A 16633-nucleotide genomic window follows, 5' to 3' on the forward strand; every position below is an offset into this window, starting at 1 on the left:
TTATCAGAAAAGGATTTACAAAAGAGTATCCAATGTTTTGTATAAAGTTGTGGAAAGTTTAGTCAAATGTCTTCCATTAAAAGCAATGGGAAATTGTGCAAGTACAATTTTATGCAAGTTCTGAAATCATTAAGAATAGTGTACAGCATCTTTTCTGACTCACTAGACCATAAAGGCTCTTACGGAACTGATACATGCTATAACTTTATAGCATAGACTTGAATACAGAGGAGGATTGGCTTGACACTGTAGGTTGTAAGTGTCTGAATCCTCAGCTTCTCTAAATTAGAATACCTTCACTGACTTCGGTGCAGTTCTGACAATGTGGAATAGCTAAACTTCCTCTAGTTTGAAGTCTCTAAAAAGCCATTATGGTCTATTAATCATCTACATTTTTTGCAGTCCTTGAATATTGTTCTATTTACATAATTTATATTTCATTTACATTACTTACTCACTTATCTAATGATTTTACACATCCCAAAGTACTTGACTTGAAGAGTTGCTTAGAGTTGTGTATGTATGTAGCTGTGGGCTTGCTGTTCTAGTGGTCTCAGCACAGGCCTATCTGGCAGGAATTCAAATCCCTCCTCTGACATTTGCTCCTTCTGTGGCCTTGGGTTTAACTTCTTGATCTCTTTGCTTCAATTTCCTGATGTATAAGATTACGGTCTTTCCAGGAGTGTTGTGATAACTGTATAGCACTTTGGAGATAGATTTGTATGTGTATTTATTGTTAAAGAGCATAAAACTGTGTTCTACAGTCAACATGCAAGTTAAATAAAATAAAACTTTCATAATTAGGGATTCCATTTGCAAAATACAAGGTTTAAATATCATAGTAAAATTTAAGAATGGATTTAAGACATGGAGAGTCATTACAATGAGCTAAAGAATTTCTCTAAAATGGGGCTGTTCTGGGAGAACTTGGAATGTAAAAGTGTATGTATATATAAAAGCTACCAGAAGGATATCAAGGAAAAATATGTCCACAGCTGAATGTGAACTCTGGATTGTATTGATTCATGCTGAAAAAAACGGGTTGTATGTGAAGTTCTGCAAGTACTGAAATATCCACTGATTGTACTGAGGGTTGCATTTGTTGAAGCTGGGATGGAATTTAATGTAAGAAAGACTTAATGGAAAACAAGTAGCAAAATCTTATTTTCCAGAGATGAAAGCATAAATACTGAAGCAGAGTAATGACAACAGCAGCATAAAATACTTAAATGAGGATAGCTCAGATTGGGTATTGAAAGGAGGACGGACTACAAAAATCAAAGAAGGATGTTGGCTGATCTTGAGCCAAAATGGTAGCAGTTAGAGTATCCTGAATTTTATTCCTTTAATACTAATATGAAAATCAGCAATAGTCTCCAAAATCTGGCAACTGTGGTCAAGATGTTAAGATGTAATTTGTATCATGTGCTGGGCTGGAAGGATAGGGATGTTATTTTACAGATGTTCTGTTAAAGGAAACAAGCTGAGGAAGTATGTGAGAAAGTTCTAGTTCAGGATTAATCTCACTAGCAGTTCCACTGCATTATTGGCAGAAAGCTTTATTTTGTTGAAAAAATGTCTATTTAGACTTTTCATTGATTTGTAGACAGAAGATCTAACAGCATTCTAAAAGATCATTAACCTTTTAAGCACATGAATATTCAAGCATTATATATGCATGTTTGTAATGGCCCAAATTTTCACAGAAAGTGATACTTTCAGTAATTCTGGTTACAATGTTTACCCCACCATAATTTATTGAAGAGAAAGGAATATTTACATAATTTCTACCACTTCATAACTAATTTAAAGAAAACGACTCATCTCCTCAGTGAACCTTGGAAAAGGGATTTATTTGTGCTGAATCGTTGAATCATTACACTAGAGCTGGGTTTGCTACTCTCAGGATATTGAACTGCTATGACAGTACATTTGCAGACCTTAATACATAAGGCAAATAAGAATGTAAAGAAGGGGAACTCCAACTAAACAGTTTCCAAATGACCTTACACCCTTGAGCTGATGCTTGCCAGCAGAACATTGATTGACAGTGGTATGGCTTTGCTATAAAAGGGTCACTTTCCAATCACTGTGAATGGGTATTGCTGTGATCATAGGAGCCTGCAGTCTGAAAAGAAGATAACGGGATAAAAGTGACAGAACTGTGTTAAGAAGTAGAAGTTTTTTATTTTTCTTCTAGTTTTCATAAGAACATTTACCAAAGAGTAAACGACATGATTAAATGAACCTTCTTACAGAAATGTGAAAAGCGTCATTCACTTGACACATTTGTTGTAAATTATAGATCCCTCAAGAACAGAAAAGAAAGAGAGCAAATGTCCTACCCCTGGGTGTGATGGAACTGGCCATGTAACGGGGCTTTACCCCCATCACCGCAGTTTGTCAGGATGCCCACACAAAGATAGGGTCCCTCCAGAAAGTAAGTTCACATTATTTCATGGAAACCGGGGATAAAACTACAAAAATTTTTCTAGCATGCTTTTTAAACCTTTTATTTAAAAAAATTAATTTCATTTTTCAGTATGGTTTGTCTCAACTTAGTCAATTGTTCTGTGTTATATTTTTTCCTTTATTCCATCGTTTCCATTCTCTACTAACTTTTACACTAAAAGAACAACTTTTAAAGCTGTATTCTTTGATTTTAAGAATCCTAGGTTATTTTTAAATAGATGTATTCAGTCAACAGAGAAGAAGGTTTCCAGAAGATGTGCACTGCTTTTACTTCTGCGTGCTGATGTCACATCAAGTGTCCCTGTTGTCTTGTACAGGAATAATTGTACTGGAAAAACTTGCAACCCCTTTCCTTTGTTGTTGTTGTGTCTGAAACATATTAAATTAGATTATATTATTTAAAATAACAATTTGGCTTTTTACTTAGTTACATAATTCACGATTTTGAGCAAACATCCCCTGTCAGTCACATGGGTGGAGTTTCCTGCCATGTCAGCGGATTCTCTGCAAAGGAGGTTCACCCATATAAGCTCACCGGCGTTCACCTGAAGGCAGAGGGCTCCATTTCTGGAAGTCACCTTCTTGGCTGGTGGAATCAACATAGTTCTGTTGAAGCTAATTAATCTATGTGATTTACACCAGGCAAGCGTCTAGCTAAGATCCAGTTCTCTTTCACACCAATTTTAAAATAACATTGTTCCATTGAAGCCTATGGACCTAAAATCCCCACTGTCCACCAGCACTTATAGACCTAACCTCAATGGATTTACAACAGCCTAAAGGAAATGTCATAAAGACAGTCAGGGCTAAAATGGTCCCCAGTTCCCAAAGGAAAGTAGATTCAGAAGGATAGGAAAACCGAAGTAGATTAGCACACCAAGAGTGGCAGACATAAAAAGTCTCCTCTTTCATGGTAGAGTGGCTTCGTCCAGAAGTAAAGTAATGAGGAAGTGCTTTAGGAAACTTTGCTGTAGCTTGGTTGATCTCTGAATATAGTAGAACAAATAGGGTAATTTCTCTGCTTTGCTAGACCCTGTCATTTTCTGAAACACAAATATTTATTTGTTGCTCAAAGTTTTCTCATTTTTACAAATGGTAAATAAAAAGCTCTTTACAAGACTTTGTAAATCAAAGAAGAATATAGCTTTAAACTGTTTGCATGCTCTTGTACCTACTAAAATGAAAAAGGTGAGCTCATCTTTTTATTTTTTTCCTGTGATGTTGGCCTTGTGAAGCATGTTTCAAGAACAGCTTTGAATAGTAGGAATTTTCAGAGTAAAGCTTTTGCATCTATACACATTTTAGTACACTGATGATGGGGTGATGATGATGGTTATCTTTTAATCAGTATACATGGTTAAATTCTCAAGTCTCTGAACAGCTTTTATTCAGTTCTTAACTCAGTCAAGGAATTCACTGATTTTATTAGATCTTTTTTTGAGTGAGAACTAAATACAGGCTTCCAGACTACTTCTTGTATAAGAAAACCAGAACTTTGCAAGGGCTGGATGGCCTTTTTCCATAGAGTGATGTACTGCCATACAGCTCCGAGACATGGATTCAGATATGTCTCACACCATACAAAACTCTTTAGCGTTACCAAAAAGTTCTTGATAATTTGGCACTTCATAGCATGAGCTTTATGATTTAGAGGAGTACTGCTCTGAGCAGCCTTGGGAGTAAGTTTTCCATCCAGCTTGCAATGGATGCAGATGTAAATCAGTTTACTTACTTAAGCTTGTACCACTTTTTTTTTTTCCCCAGTTTTCTTTTTTTTTCCACCATGCCTCGATTTTTTAAGTGCTTATTTTTAGTTTTTAGTCTTTTGAAAAAAAAATTCTATCCATTGCAATTTTCACATCTGTAGAGAATACAAGTAAAAATTAAAGGGCCAATTCTGCTCGTCATATAGATATGAATGATATATCTATGTGGAAGTGGGCAGAACTGGCCCCTAGCTCAATTGGGCTGTCTTATAGTTAGGGTTAAATTCTGTTCAGGGTTGTACTGAGGTGTGTTTCAAATAATTCAGTGTTCTACCAGTATAACTTGAGAGCAGATTTTCAGCTCTGGAGTTTGATACTGTGTATATAAAGCTATGTATTATGAATGCATACGTTTCCTGAAAGAATTTTTCTAGTCCGTAATTTTGTATTGGACCGTTGCTAGCTCACCCTTTACTGTTGAGCTGATCTTTGCTCAGTGCTTTTGTATGAAGAAGATGTTGGAAGTCTTCTGCTTCACTGTTGCACCAGAGATGCATTTGTTTATAGGTTCTGTAACCTTCATAACTTTCACTGTTGCCCTGTGTTAATGAACACAGGGTCACAATACTTACTTCCCTCATCAGGCTTTATTGGCTATGTGTGTCACGTGTATTTTGAGGAATGCTGGTTGTTAATGAATCCTGCTTTGTTTTAAAATGGTTTCATATATACTGGGATTTGATTTTTTTTTTCTTGTTTTCATACTCTGCTGTTTTCTCTTACTCTCCTTGTCAAGTTCTTGCCATGCATGAAAATGTTCTTAAGTGTCCTACACCAGGCTGCACAGGCCGGGGCCACGTAAATAGCAACAGGAATTCCCACCGAAGGTAAGGATGCCGTCGCTGGACGCCAATCTAGAGGGAACAGTGCCTCCGAACTGCGGCCCTTCTAGCAGTCCATTGGCGGGGGGGTGTGAGTGTGTGTTTCGTTGTTCTGTTCTGAGGATTGACAGATGGTGCTTCGTGTGCTTTATCCATTTTAAAGAGTAACATTTATTCATGTATTTTCTGAGGAGGACGAGTGTGCGCTTGCTTCAGTATGGATGAATTGATCCACGGAAGACGTTTTAAGCATCCTTAGCTTTTTGGGTGGATTTTTTTTCTTTCTGTTTTGTTATTAGCTGAACAGCAGTGGTACGAAACAAATGGTACGACTCCTTACGGGTATGTCGCAGGGAGAAGGAAGAGTCTGCCAACAGCATCAGGACTAGGGCAGAGTTCTTGTTCTCGCACTTCGTTCTCTTCAGGGATTATTTTACAGTGCATGAAAAAATCCACTCTAGTCCTAAATATGATTTCTTTAATACATGAGAAATGGCATTTTAAGTACACAGACGTTGTAAGAGTTAGCCTTCCTGCTGACCACGGTCTCAACCCCAAAGTCCTTATTAGCTAAAACTGAATGAGAATTTTGCCTGTGTAAGAAGCATTACAAAAATGTCTCATTAAATTTAAAAATGAGAAGCCAGAAATGTTAGGTGTAAATATTCTAGCCAAACAAAAGAAGATGAAGAAAAAAAGCAACTTTTCTATAGTTTCCTAAGATGAGTGATAGATTCTTATAGAAGGGATGTCATTGCCTATTAAATTCTGTTAAACAAATAACAAAAGTATCAAAATGTTACTATAATTTTTAGTACATGTCATGATTTTCCCACAGAAGAACAAGATCTTACTTATTTCTTTACAATTTAAAAAAATCCAGGAAATGCGGGTAAGAGGGTAAAAGGAGCTATGCAAGGCTCCTATTAGCGAATTCCTTTTTTACTGTCAATAGGAGCATGAAGGGTTAAGGGACTGTACAAGTACTGGACATTCAGTCTTATCAAGCTCTGGGTGACTAGAGCCCCTCATATTAACTGCATGTCTCCCGGAAGACTCTTGTGGGTACCAACCCATCTGCAATAAGCTCTGGTACCCCTTTCTTCTCTGCAGTGATGCTGCCAGTAGATGCAGCAAAAGCCTCTGAGAAGGCTTTATGGGAATTACTGCTGCTTGAAGCAGCATTCACTTCTGGTTGACTGTCTCCTGGAATATTTGAGGTGTCTGAAGAAGAGCGTGTCAGTGGAGCGCAGCTGCCCTCTGGCATGACTCCAAAACTGCCCAGAGCCCCCTCACCCCTCTGCAGAACTGGGGCAGCGAGGGAGGGCTGGGGGGAGCAGCCTGCAGTCTGTGCTCACCTCTTTCTGCAGCTTTTGGGGCATTTTGCTCTGCTTCACCTTTTTTTTATTCTTTTTTTCCCCTTATTTCCTGTAGAGAAGGGAACATCTGGGAATGCACTGATTTGCCTTTCATTTTAATTTCTTTTCCTGTGGAGAACACAGAATGCTGCGGTCACATAAGCATGCAATAGACTATGACAAGGAAAGGACCCCCTCCATTGTCAGGTCACAGGTTTTTACAGCTTCACTAAGAGCACCATCTGCTGGCATCAGTATATTTATTTTTCCCTGTTCTAAATCTTTTCCAGAAGAATCAGGCTTATTATTGTCACTTCAGTAATAGTTCAGCATTTGCAATTTTAATTGAATTTCATTTCAAGTGCCGAAGTTCTTTTCATGTTACATCATCTACTATTAGAAAATATATTTTAGTGGCTGAAATTCATGAACAAACACTAAGTATAACATAGTTGAGATGTAGATTTAGAGACCCAAGGCCAAATTTTGCACTCATTTATATGCCTAGCAAAAAGATTGGAGTTAATGGAGCTGAATGAGGTGTGAAGCAGTGCAAGATTTGGCCTATATGGTGTCATTTAATCATCTTCAGGAGCCATTTCATTGGCAACTTTGGTAGATGCATAAAGGTCACAAGTCTGCTAGCAGACTGCTAGCAGAGCTGCACAGTAGATTCCAGTTTATATTCTCCTCTCCTACTGGTATGTTCACTGGCTGACATCCATGAATAATCTACCCATGTACAGTCAGAGAAGAAGAGCAGATGTAAGATCTACCATGCAACTTTGAAAGCAGAAGAAAGGAAGTCTATTCTAGAGAAAATGCATATGACCAAAAAGCTTTTGGAAACTCTTTTCCTTCAGATTCTTCCTGATGCTGGCTAAGGAGGAGAAGGAGTAATTGGATCAGTGCTATAATGTGAAACTACACAGGACAAGACAATTAAATTTCCTTTCTGTAATTGCAGCCTCTCTGGATGTCCTATTGCTGCAGCAGAGAAACTGGCTAAAGCTCAAGAGAAGCATCAGAACTGTGATGTGTCAAAATCAAACCAGGCATCAGATCGGGTTTTAAGGTATTAGAAATCACTATAATACTTATTATTATGCAGAATTCATCACACATTCACCGACTCTGAGAATTTATATTTATATACGTTGTATATACATATATATCTCCTTTAAAGAAGAGTTAGAATTAGGGCTTCTGGATCCAATTCTCACAGTGTATATTTCCCACTCAATTTACATGGGGGAGGGTTGGTAATTATTTTGGCAAATACATGTAAAGCTGAAAAGCTCATTTTTGTCTTAGGCATTGTTTGGTGTAAAGATGACTGCTGGAGTGCAAAGTCTAAGAACAATGTGAAAAAAGTTGGTATCTTTTGGGAATAAACTAATATTTACCGGTAAGTCTTGGTTTTTTCAGCAGGCTTTTACTAGTAAATATCAGTTTAAATTAAACCAGAAGCCCTATTTGCATTACCAAACTGGTAGTACACCTTTTGGCAGGACGCTTGGAAAAGTGCCAGGTATAGCTTAGATTCCAAAAGAAGGTCAGGCTTAGTTCTTTGTCTCTGTTCCCCCACTTGCTGCCAGGAAGGATAGAAAGAGAGAAAAATTGTCCTAAATTTTCATACAGGAAGGACCTTGAACCAATTTGACATATTTATACCCCTTGTCTTCATCCATATAGGATTCTGCATTTATCCAAAGCTGTATCCAGCTTTGTGCTATTGTCTCCTCTTTTGAGATATGTGGGTGGAAAAAATATTACTTCTAAGGAGCTGAAGTGTGAAGGATACATGTAAAGGAACTAGACTTCTGCATGATTGTACCAGCCTTATGCTGATGATGCCCCAAGAGCTGCAGAATTTCTCCATCGATACCACAGTATCTGTGGGCTGGGATAGGTACATCCCTCCCAGCTGCCTCGAAAAGGGTGGAGGAAGTGCCGCAGCTTTAGTTCCCGGAATTTCCTACTTATCCCATACGTTTCTTAGTATTTAGCTGTCTTCTAGTTTTAAAATCTGATAGGGCTGCTTAAAAGGAAAGTTTTCTACTGTAATATCAACATCATTCTTTGAATACTCTCTTAAAACTTCATCTAATCTTGATGGTCTTTTCAAAAACCAGTCCAGTCTTTCCATAAAGCTAAGAACACAGAATTATGCTTCACATCTACAGAAGAATTTTTGCCATGCTGTGTTTTCCTTCTTCAGATTGTTTTTGATGGGCTTTATCTTAACTGCCCCTAATTCGGATTGTACGATTTTTCATACAGCATCCCAGACAGTTTTCTTAGAGAAGGGTTCTTCAAATCCTATCAATAAAAAACACCCTTTGAGGGAGTAACACAGTTTCTCACTTGATGGAAGAAGACAGATCAAAAATGCAGTGGCTTTTACCACTGCTCATTAGAGAGAAGCCACTACAGTCAGATGCCATACAAAGAAGGCAACTGCTCAAAAGCAGCATCCAGTTTGCTGGCAAGCTCCCTAGGAAGTTGCGCTGCAATCTTAACTTTGCTTGTGAGCCTGCCCTGTGTTTCAGATTTTATAGGCAACTCAACTAATGCTTTCATCTTGTCTTCTGCTTCCCTTTTACCGTTAAGTCATTGAAGTATTTAAGATGAAGAACTTGGGAGCTGTTTATAATATTTGCATGCAGGCAACTGATGGGCAGACAGATGTTCGAAGAGTAAATCTTGAATATTTGTCTTCATCCCAGTTTCCATCCCACCTGCATTTAAAATTTCTTACTTAAAAAGAAATCAAATTCATGGGACTTCCGTTCCACAGAAATTTTGGATTTACATTGGATGTACAGGATCTGAATTGCATTTTTTAAGCTAAATGTAGATTATCTCAAGACAGGATCAAAATATTATTCATATCAGCTCATTGTATAAATAAGCCCACTGTATTTTGTGAGGAAGAAGTGTCTAAAGGAACGAGCATACATAAATCAAAGGGAATAGTATGACTAATATGATTTCTTGGGTGATCTTTACATAAATATCCTGACTAAATTCTATGAAAATGAATTCATTCAGAAAAACATAATATTCAAAACCTATTTCTTACTATTTATCACATTCCATTTTGTCAGTCAGCATGATGATACTTCTGGTCTGGACTGAATTTATGTTCCTATGAATGTTCCTTCCATTTCCTCTGGTTGTAAATGCAGTAAAGGAAAAAAAAAAAAAGGAAAAAGAAAGAAGACTTGATTATGTGATTCTTGATTCCAGCAGAAGCACCTCAGGTGTGCTGTTCATCATCTTTACCTCCTGCTAAATGCAGTAGGTAGACATGCAGCACTGTGTAGCAGTTGCTCCCTATGACCCAGTCATATAACACTTTCTTATATAGGTAAGGTTTGCAGGGTCTGACCTTCATTTACCTGCTTTGAGAGCTGATGACTTCTGTGTCCACATGCAGAAGACAGCGTGACAGGGGAGTTCACTACAGCATTCTTTCACTGACATCTCACAAGTTTCTCCAATGGCCGAATGAGATCAGTCAGGGCTTTTCCTGACTACCCTCCCTGATCCTAAACAAAAGAGAAATTCAGCTGAATACAGTTTTATTCTGTAGTCATTGGCAGGACCTTCCTTGAGGTGTGTATCTGTGTATTAGGAATCGCAGGTCCTGCCAGAACCTTGCATTTAAGGGTGAGCAGGACCTGTGAGGCAGCAGCTCAGAGTCAACAGAGGTTGTGAGACTCTCCTGTGTATTTCTCAAGATGAACATGGATTTCTATATTGAAGGATGAAACAGGACTAGCTCCTTTGGAAAGCATACAGGAAGAGAGCATACAACTCTGTTGAAAGAAATTCAGAGGAAACTCCATTAATTAAGTGGAGCTTCCAGTGCTATTTTTTCTTTTTGACATTTAAAGGAATTTGTCCAAACTTCTTCTGTCAGTCTGCTTGCCCCTCTTTAACTCACCTCCCGAAAGAGAAAAATGTTTGCTATGTGATGCAATTACATGGGGAAGGGGAAACCCTGAAGTATTTTAAAACAGAATTTTAAAATACTTTTAGCTACAGGATACTTTTAGTGGTATTAGAATTAATTTTGTCTAGGCTTTGTTCAAGAAAATATATATTGTTTGTCTGCTGAAAATAACCAAACTAAGCAAATGCAATAATATATTGCTGTCTCTTGAGTACAAGAAATAACTAAGATTTTCTAATCTGAACTATAAATTATGCACAGACACAGTAAACTGAACTGCATCTAACAAACTTTACATATCTTTAATTTCTAGGCCCATGTGCTTTGTTAAGCAATTGGAGATCCCTCAGTATGGCTACAGAAACAATGTCCCCACCACCACACCCCGCTCCAACTTGGCCAAGGAACTAGAGAAATACTCTAAGACTACGTTTGAATATAACAGTTATGACAACCATGCCTATGGCAAGAGAGCCATAGCTCCCAAGGTGCAATCCAGGGATATATCCCCCAAAGGATATGATGGTAGGAGGTGCACACTCTTATACATGAGAGACAAGTTTGCAGTTAATCATGTTGTTGTATATGTAAACATCATACAAATAAGACATGTTTTCATGTTCATATAGTATTATGAGGAATGCTGTCATGTGTTAAGTTATTTTAAAGGCCTTTTAAAAAAGCGTTGTTTTATACGGTGCTTGCTTCAGGATTGTTGCACAGGCAAAAGAACATCTCCAGCTATTAAGCTCCTGGGATGTGTTGAGATCGCAATAAAAGCTAAGTAATAGAGCTAGTCCTTATGTTGCTATTTGGGAGACCTGGCCTCAAGGGTCACATTAGGATTCTCGCTTCCGTACAGTAGTTCAGGTAACCCATAAAGATAACATACTTGCTCTGTGGGGATATGGAAGTAGAAAACCTGGATCTCATTGCACTTCAGAAATCACTGCTACTTACTTAATGAGGCATTTCTGCTCATTTTGTCCTCATGAATACTACCTGTTGAATTCTCTGGAAAACCTAATATAAGTAACATGTTCAGGAGTAGGCCAAAAGTGGCTTCAGTTCAGGAGAAGACAATGGATGGGGTCTGTCAGGCAAGAGGAATTTTTTTAGGGGAGAGAAATGAACTGCAGGGTAAAGAATGAGGATTTGGATCGTAGCTTTTGAGGGCATCAGGAGTTTTTCAGAACAATACAATTATGTGTGTATAAATGTATTATGTGTGTGTGTATATATATATATAAAACCAAACTGTGCCTTTATCTTTTCTTTTTTTTTTCTTCTTTTTCTAATGTTAACAGTTTATTTTTTGGTTAAAATATTTGATACTACTCACTGAGTACCATAGGAAATTTCAGGCAGGTGTCAGATTTCTGTTTAGGAAAGCAGAAATAAGTATACGCTATAGAACAATTTATGCTCTTGCCTGAACACAGACTCTGACATTCAAAAGCGGGTAAGTGGAGAAAGGGAAAAATGCTACAGGTCTTGCCTTCGTACTTATGATGTTTTGGATATTTTGCTTTCTCATAGAATCAACAGGCATGTTCTTGCACTATAGCAGAAAGGAGAAGGGTTGTGAAAAGCAACATATTTTTGAGTAAAAGTGCCCTTTTTTCTTATCTCAAACGCTTGTCTTGTTTGCCTGTATCAGAATAAGGGCTTGAACATTCTTAAAGGTAAAGCACTAACTCTGACTGTGGTTAGTAAGCTAATGAGTGTACATTAATATAAGGTAAATGAGATATTAACTGTTGCATATAAGCTCTGTGCTCTTGCAGAAAGGAAGGAATCAGGGTATTACTAAGGATCCTGTGGACATGCGTATTTTCAGATCAAATGACTGATGCTTAAACAACTGATAAATATTTTTCTCATTTAAGAGCCCTTTTCAGCAAATAATTACAAACTCCACTTTTTTTCCCGAATCACCAGAACTTGAAAATGCATGTAACATTAAACACAAGTTTCACAGTGGCCTTAAATAATCAAAGGCTAGGGTGATATAGGACACTGTCTTCATGGACACTCATCTTCCTTTGATACAAACAGGAATTTTACTTGGGAGATAAGACTGGGGCTAGGTTGCTTCACTGCTCAGTAATGTGAGCCAGAAAGGACTGAGGGAGACTATACATGGGATTCAGGCTGGTACAGCAAGTATACGTGTTTCTTCTGTACTCAGAACAGCTGAAGTCCATTATAGCTGAAGCAGGTTGTTTGCCAAATGAAGGCTAATTCCATATGGACTTGTTCCATACCCCTGGCTCTGCAGGAGGCGGCACATGCTGTATGTACCTGGTTCCAAGTGATGTGCGTGCCATTTGGCCAGATAGACATGCCGACATGGTCCCAGAGATGGGACCTAATTTGAGTTTTTCTTTGTACCCTATCAGTGATTCTCATGAAACCTTCAGGATTCACATCTTTTTGATACTCCATAAGCACTCCATCATATTTGGCTTAAACTGGCAGAGGGTTTCGAAGTTCCTCAGGAAGATCAGCTAAATTCATAGAAGGATGAAGTGAAATCCTGGGCAGGCTGAAATCAGTCAGAGTTTTGGCCCTGACTTTCAATGGAACAAGGATTTTGCTGGCAGCTATTGTAAATAACTGAATATGAAGGAGATTTCAGGAAGAGGCTCTTCACTTAAAAGAGCCACTCTTCCTCAAGAAACATCACGGTATTTTTAGGTGACTTTGTATTTGTGTGTAAAAAAAATGATTAATTATTGCTGCTAAAGCCATTATGGAGGTACTGAGGTGCACACCTATTATGTATGTCAGCAAAACACTTTTATATGAAAGCATGTAGTTCTGAAAAGTCATTTTGGGGAAGCTTGCAAGTAAACAGCGCTTTAGCTTTTCTGAATATGAGATGAGACAAGTAGTCTAAGGATATGAAAAATCAGTAACCTCATGTCTTAAGCCTTTTTTAATTGTAAGCTAGCACTCTATTTTCATCATTAGAGAAAGGATTCTATGTTCAATGAGTGTATGGTTGTGAGTGACATAAACATAAATAGCTACTTTGGATTGTTTTCTTGATTTTTTTCCTACCTAAGCTTTAGTAAAAACCAGGTAGAAAATAGATACTTTGTATTGTGGAGTAGGATGCTCTGATAATTATTGAGAAATCTTGTGTCTGTGGGCTTGTTTTTCCTTTGAAACCAGTTTCATAGTGTATTGGATGTTGGGTTTCTGGTATACAGCAGTAGAGATTAGAACAGCTGGACACAGCAGGCAGAGGAGACAGCAACTGTTTCAGTTGCTCAGGTGATGGCAGGAGCTCCTCTCATTCCACCAATAGTCCTGGGTCCTTCCATCAAAACACTGAGAAAATGTTAGGAGTGGGATTCGTCTGACCATATCTAGACTTTTATAATGTCAGCACCTACATCTGGGCTCATCACCTCTTTCAGATCCAAGGAGAAAGAATGACACTTCTCTGATTCAATTCATCTCCTTCTGAAGTACTTATTTAAAAGTGGTCAGATGAATCATTGCCTGAAAGTTCCTGGTTTTCTCCACTGCCTGTATAGGAAGCCTATAGTGACGAGGTCACATATCTGAAGTTAGGTTAGATGAACCTCTTATTGTGCAAGTCGGAAAAAGTGTTGAAACTGTAATTAATTTACATAACACACTCAGTATTTAGGCAATACTGGGGTTGAGGGTGCCTGGGCAGCATTTAATTCCACTCCAGATATCTTCCTTTGGTCATTCACATTGTTGGGATCTCTCCCACTCCTCCATTGCTAATTAGCGAAGGAGCCTGTAGACTTTGAGAGGTTCTTTGTAATCAGCCCCTAGACATGTCTGATGGTAGGCCAGTTTGGATACGCAGCTGGTTAGACCTGTATCTGTTAGTTAATGGGAAAGGCGTTCTCCACATCTGGTTTCACTCTGGATCGCGAAGTGTAGGTGGACTACAGAGCTTCCAAAATGTGGTGCCACAGGGTTGGGTGATGTATCAAGCAGAACTATCTAATATTGAAACAATGCAGTTTTCCCTTCATTAGAGATCAACTTGATTTAGTTCATTATAAATTGATGACCTTTGTTTCTCCTGAAAAGCTAATGTGAAATGAACAGTCTGAGTTACATGACGAATCTTAAAACGTACAGCTACAGTAAAGGTAAAATAACCATGGCCATTTCTCTCTAAGTAAGTTTTGCTTAAATTATTGGTAATCTAAAAGCTAATAATTGTGTAGCATGCTTGTAGCACTTCACATCTTCAAAGTGTTTTGCAAGTGAATCACAACACAATTAAATTTTAGAAGCAACTTTCTATGTATAGGGAAAATGAATTTGAGGGATAATGTAGTTTGACCAAGGCCACAGAGGAGTCCTTATCAAAGCCTGCATGAGTTTCTGATGGTTAGTCCTATGTGTAAAGCTGCCTCTTTCCCTCCCTTTCTTTAGCATGTACTCTTATATATATATATAATTTCCCATGTAGTATGCCTCTTATGTCTGTCTAAATGTGACCTGCTATAACAAGACTAACATTTTTTGCAAGTGACAGAAGTCTTACTTGTTCATATGAATTTTGAAAGATATTTCTAATTTGACAAGTTCAGTGGTACAGGGTGCTTGCTGTGTTAACACAGTGGAAACTGAATTATTCAATTATTTCCTTCCTTAAGTATAGGAAAATTCTGTGTGTCTTAGATACTGTTACAAAGTAACAATGGATAAATGCTGAATTTTTAATGACCACCACTGACTACTATATTAATAATGAAACTCTTGAGAAATAGTTCACAGATTCAGTGTTAGTGGATACCCTGCTAGAGTAGTGCTACTATGTGTTCAAAACAAAGAAATGTGATGAATGTTTAGCATTCACTTCAGTTAAAAAAAAATCACACCCTGTGCATTATGTGGCTTTCCTGAGAAAACTCCATCTGTTATGAATTAAGTGAAACACTATTTCCTTTACAGTAAAAATAATGCCATGATTTTTTTTTCATTTTTTTAGAGAAAGAAGGATGACATAAGCTCTAGCAGAGATATTTTGCTTTCAGATTCTTCTTTTGAATCCTGCCTGCCTACCAAAGCAGCCTGTGGTTCACAAATGGGCTGTGCTCATGGGAGCAGATTATTATATGTGTGTCTGCTCAGACAAATACACCTGAAGAGTCTGGCATTTAAATGGAGCCCATCACGAAAGAGCTCTAGCTAGGGCCTGACCTTTTTTGTATAGCTCTCTAATCAGCTTGCTAGTTGGTTATTGTTATACTGTGCTATAAGGTATGATCTCTGCAGTATACATTTCCATCGTGAGGGGAAGTAGTCGCTGTAATATGCATGTATGTATCCTTTGAGCTGGACTTTTATTTTTTTATGAAATACATAAATTTAGGAGATGAGCTCACACTTTCTTGCATTTTATATAAATATTTTTAAAACAGTTTATTTGGGAAGAGGGTTGGAGAAATAAGGGGGGTAATAGGGCTGGTTTCCATTATTACTGTAATACCTTTGGCCGCAAGGAGCATTTCCCAAAAGCAGCACCAGTGCTGCATTGTATCTGGATAGGCTGGACGTGAGCTTTGTCAGTGCCTTAGCTCTTCTGTGACCGCTCGCGGCTTCTGTGGGCCAGCGTACGGCTGAGTGCTGCTGTCCTCGGTGTGAGGGGGAATGGAGGGGCTTTGGTCCTTCTTGGTTTTATGAAGGGTTGCAGGTGCTTGGGTTGTTTGAAGGTGGGGACGTTTCACTTATATCTGCTTCCACTTATACAGCCGCTGCTTCTGCCTTTGTGCAAGCCGTGGTGAAACTCACGCGTGACCACCGCCTCTCTCCTTCCATCATGTTCCTCTCCTTTCTGATGGCCAGTGTCATAATTTTTGCCTGTGATGTAGGAAGAAGAAACCTTTTAGGAAGCATGGGGTGTTTGAGGACGTATGGGTCGCACTGCGGCCCGGAGACCAAGCCCATCAGCCTTACGGTGGGCATGATCTCCAGCAGCTCTGGGGATTCTAGGCCTTAAATTAACAGTTTGCTCATGTAAACAGGAGAAGGTCCCGTAGTGTTATGTTGCCCCTCACTGATAAAAACGCATGAGCCGAGCAGATCCTACCTTCTGTCTGACTATATATGTGGGGTAAAAGCAGTGTTTCTGTGTTTTTATTGTTTTCTAAATCCAGCCTGTTTGTCAGAACGATTCATGGTCACGTCATGCAGATTTTTGCAGGAGGTTATTTCATACAAACTCACATACGTAGCATATAAAAGTCAAGA

At 38.4% G+C, this 16633-nt stretch overlaps 1 protein-coding gene across 2 annotated transcripts in view; it reads left to right on the top strand.

The window, feature by feature from the left end:
- Positions 1–16633, top strand: part of MYT1L (myelin transcription factor 1-like) — a 307041-nt gene that overhangs the window by 224793 nt on the left and 65615 nt on the right. For both annotated transcript variants that reach the window (XM_010566718.1, XM_010566719.1), the window contains 4 exons: positions 2306–2440; positions 4975–5065; positions 7385–7492; positions 10692–10903. In XM_010566718.1, coding sequence (XP_010565020.1) covers positions 2306–2440; positions 4975–5065; positions 7385–7492; positions 10692–10903 — 546 coding nt within the window. The remainder of the gene's footprint in view (positions 1–2305; positions 2441–4974; positions 5066–7384; positions 7493–10691; positions 10904–16633) is intronic.

The sequence above is a fragment of the Haliaeetus leucocephalus genome, unplaced genomic scaffold (assembly GCF_000737465.1).
Source record: "Haliaeetus leucocephalus isolate CR32 unplaced genomic scaffold, Haliaeetus_leucocephalus-4.0 Scaffold217, whole genome shotgun sequence".
NCBI lineage: Eukaryota > Metazoa > Chordata > Aves > Accipitriformes > Accipitridae > Haliaeetus > Haliaeetus leucocephalus.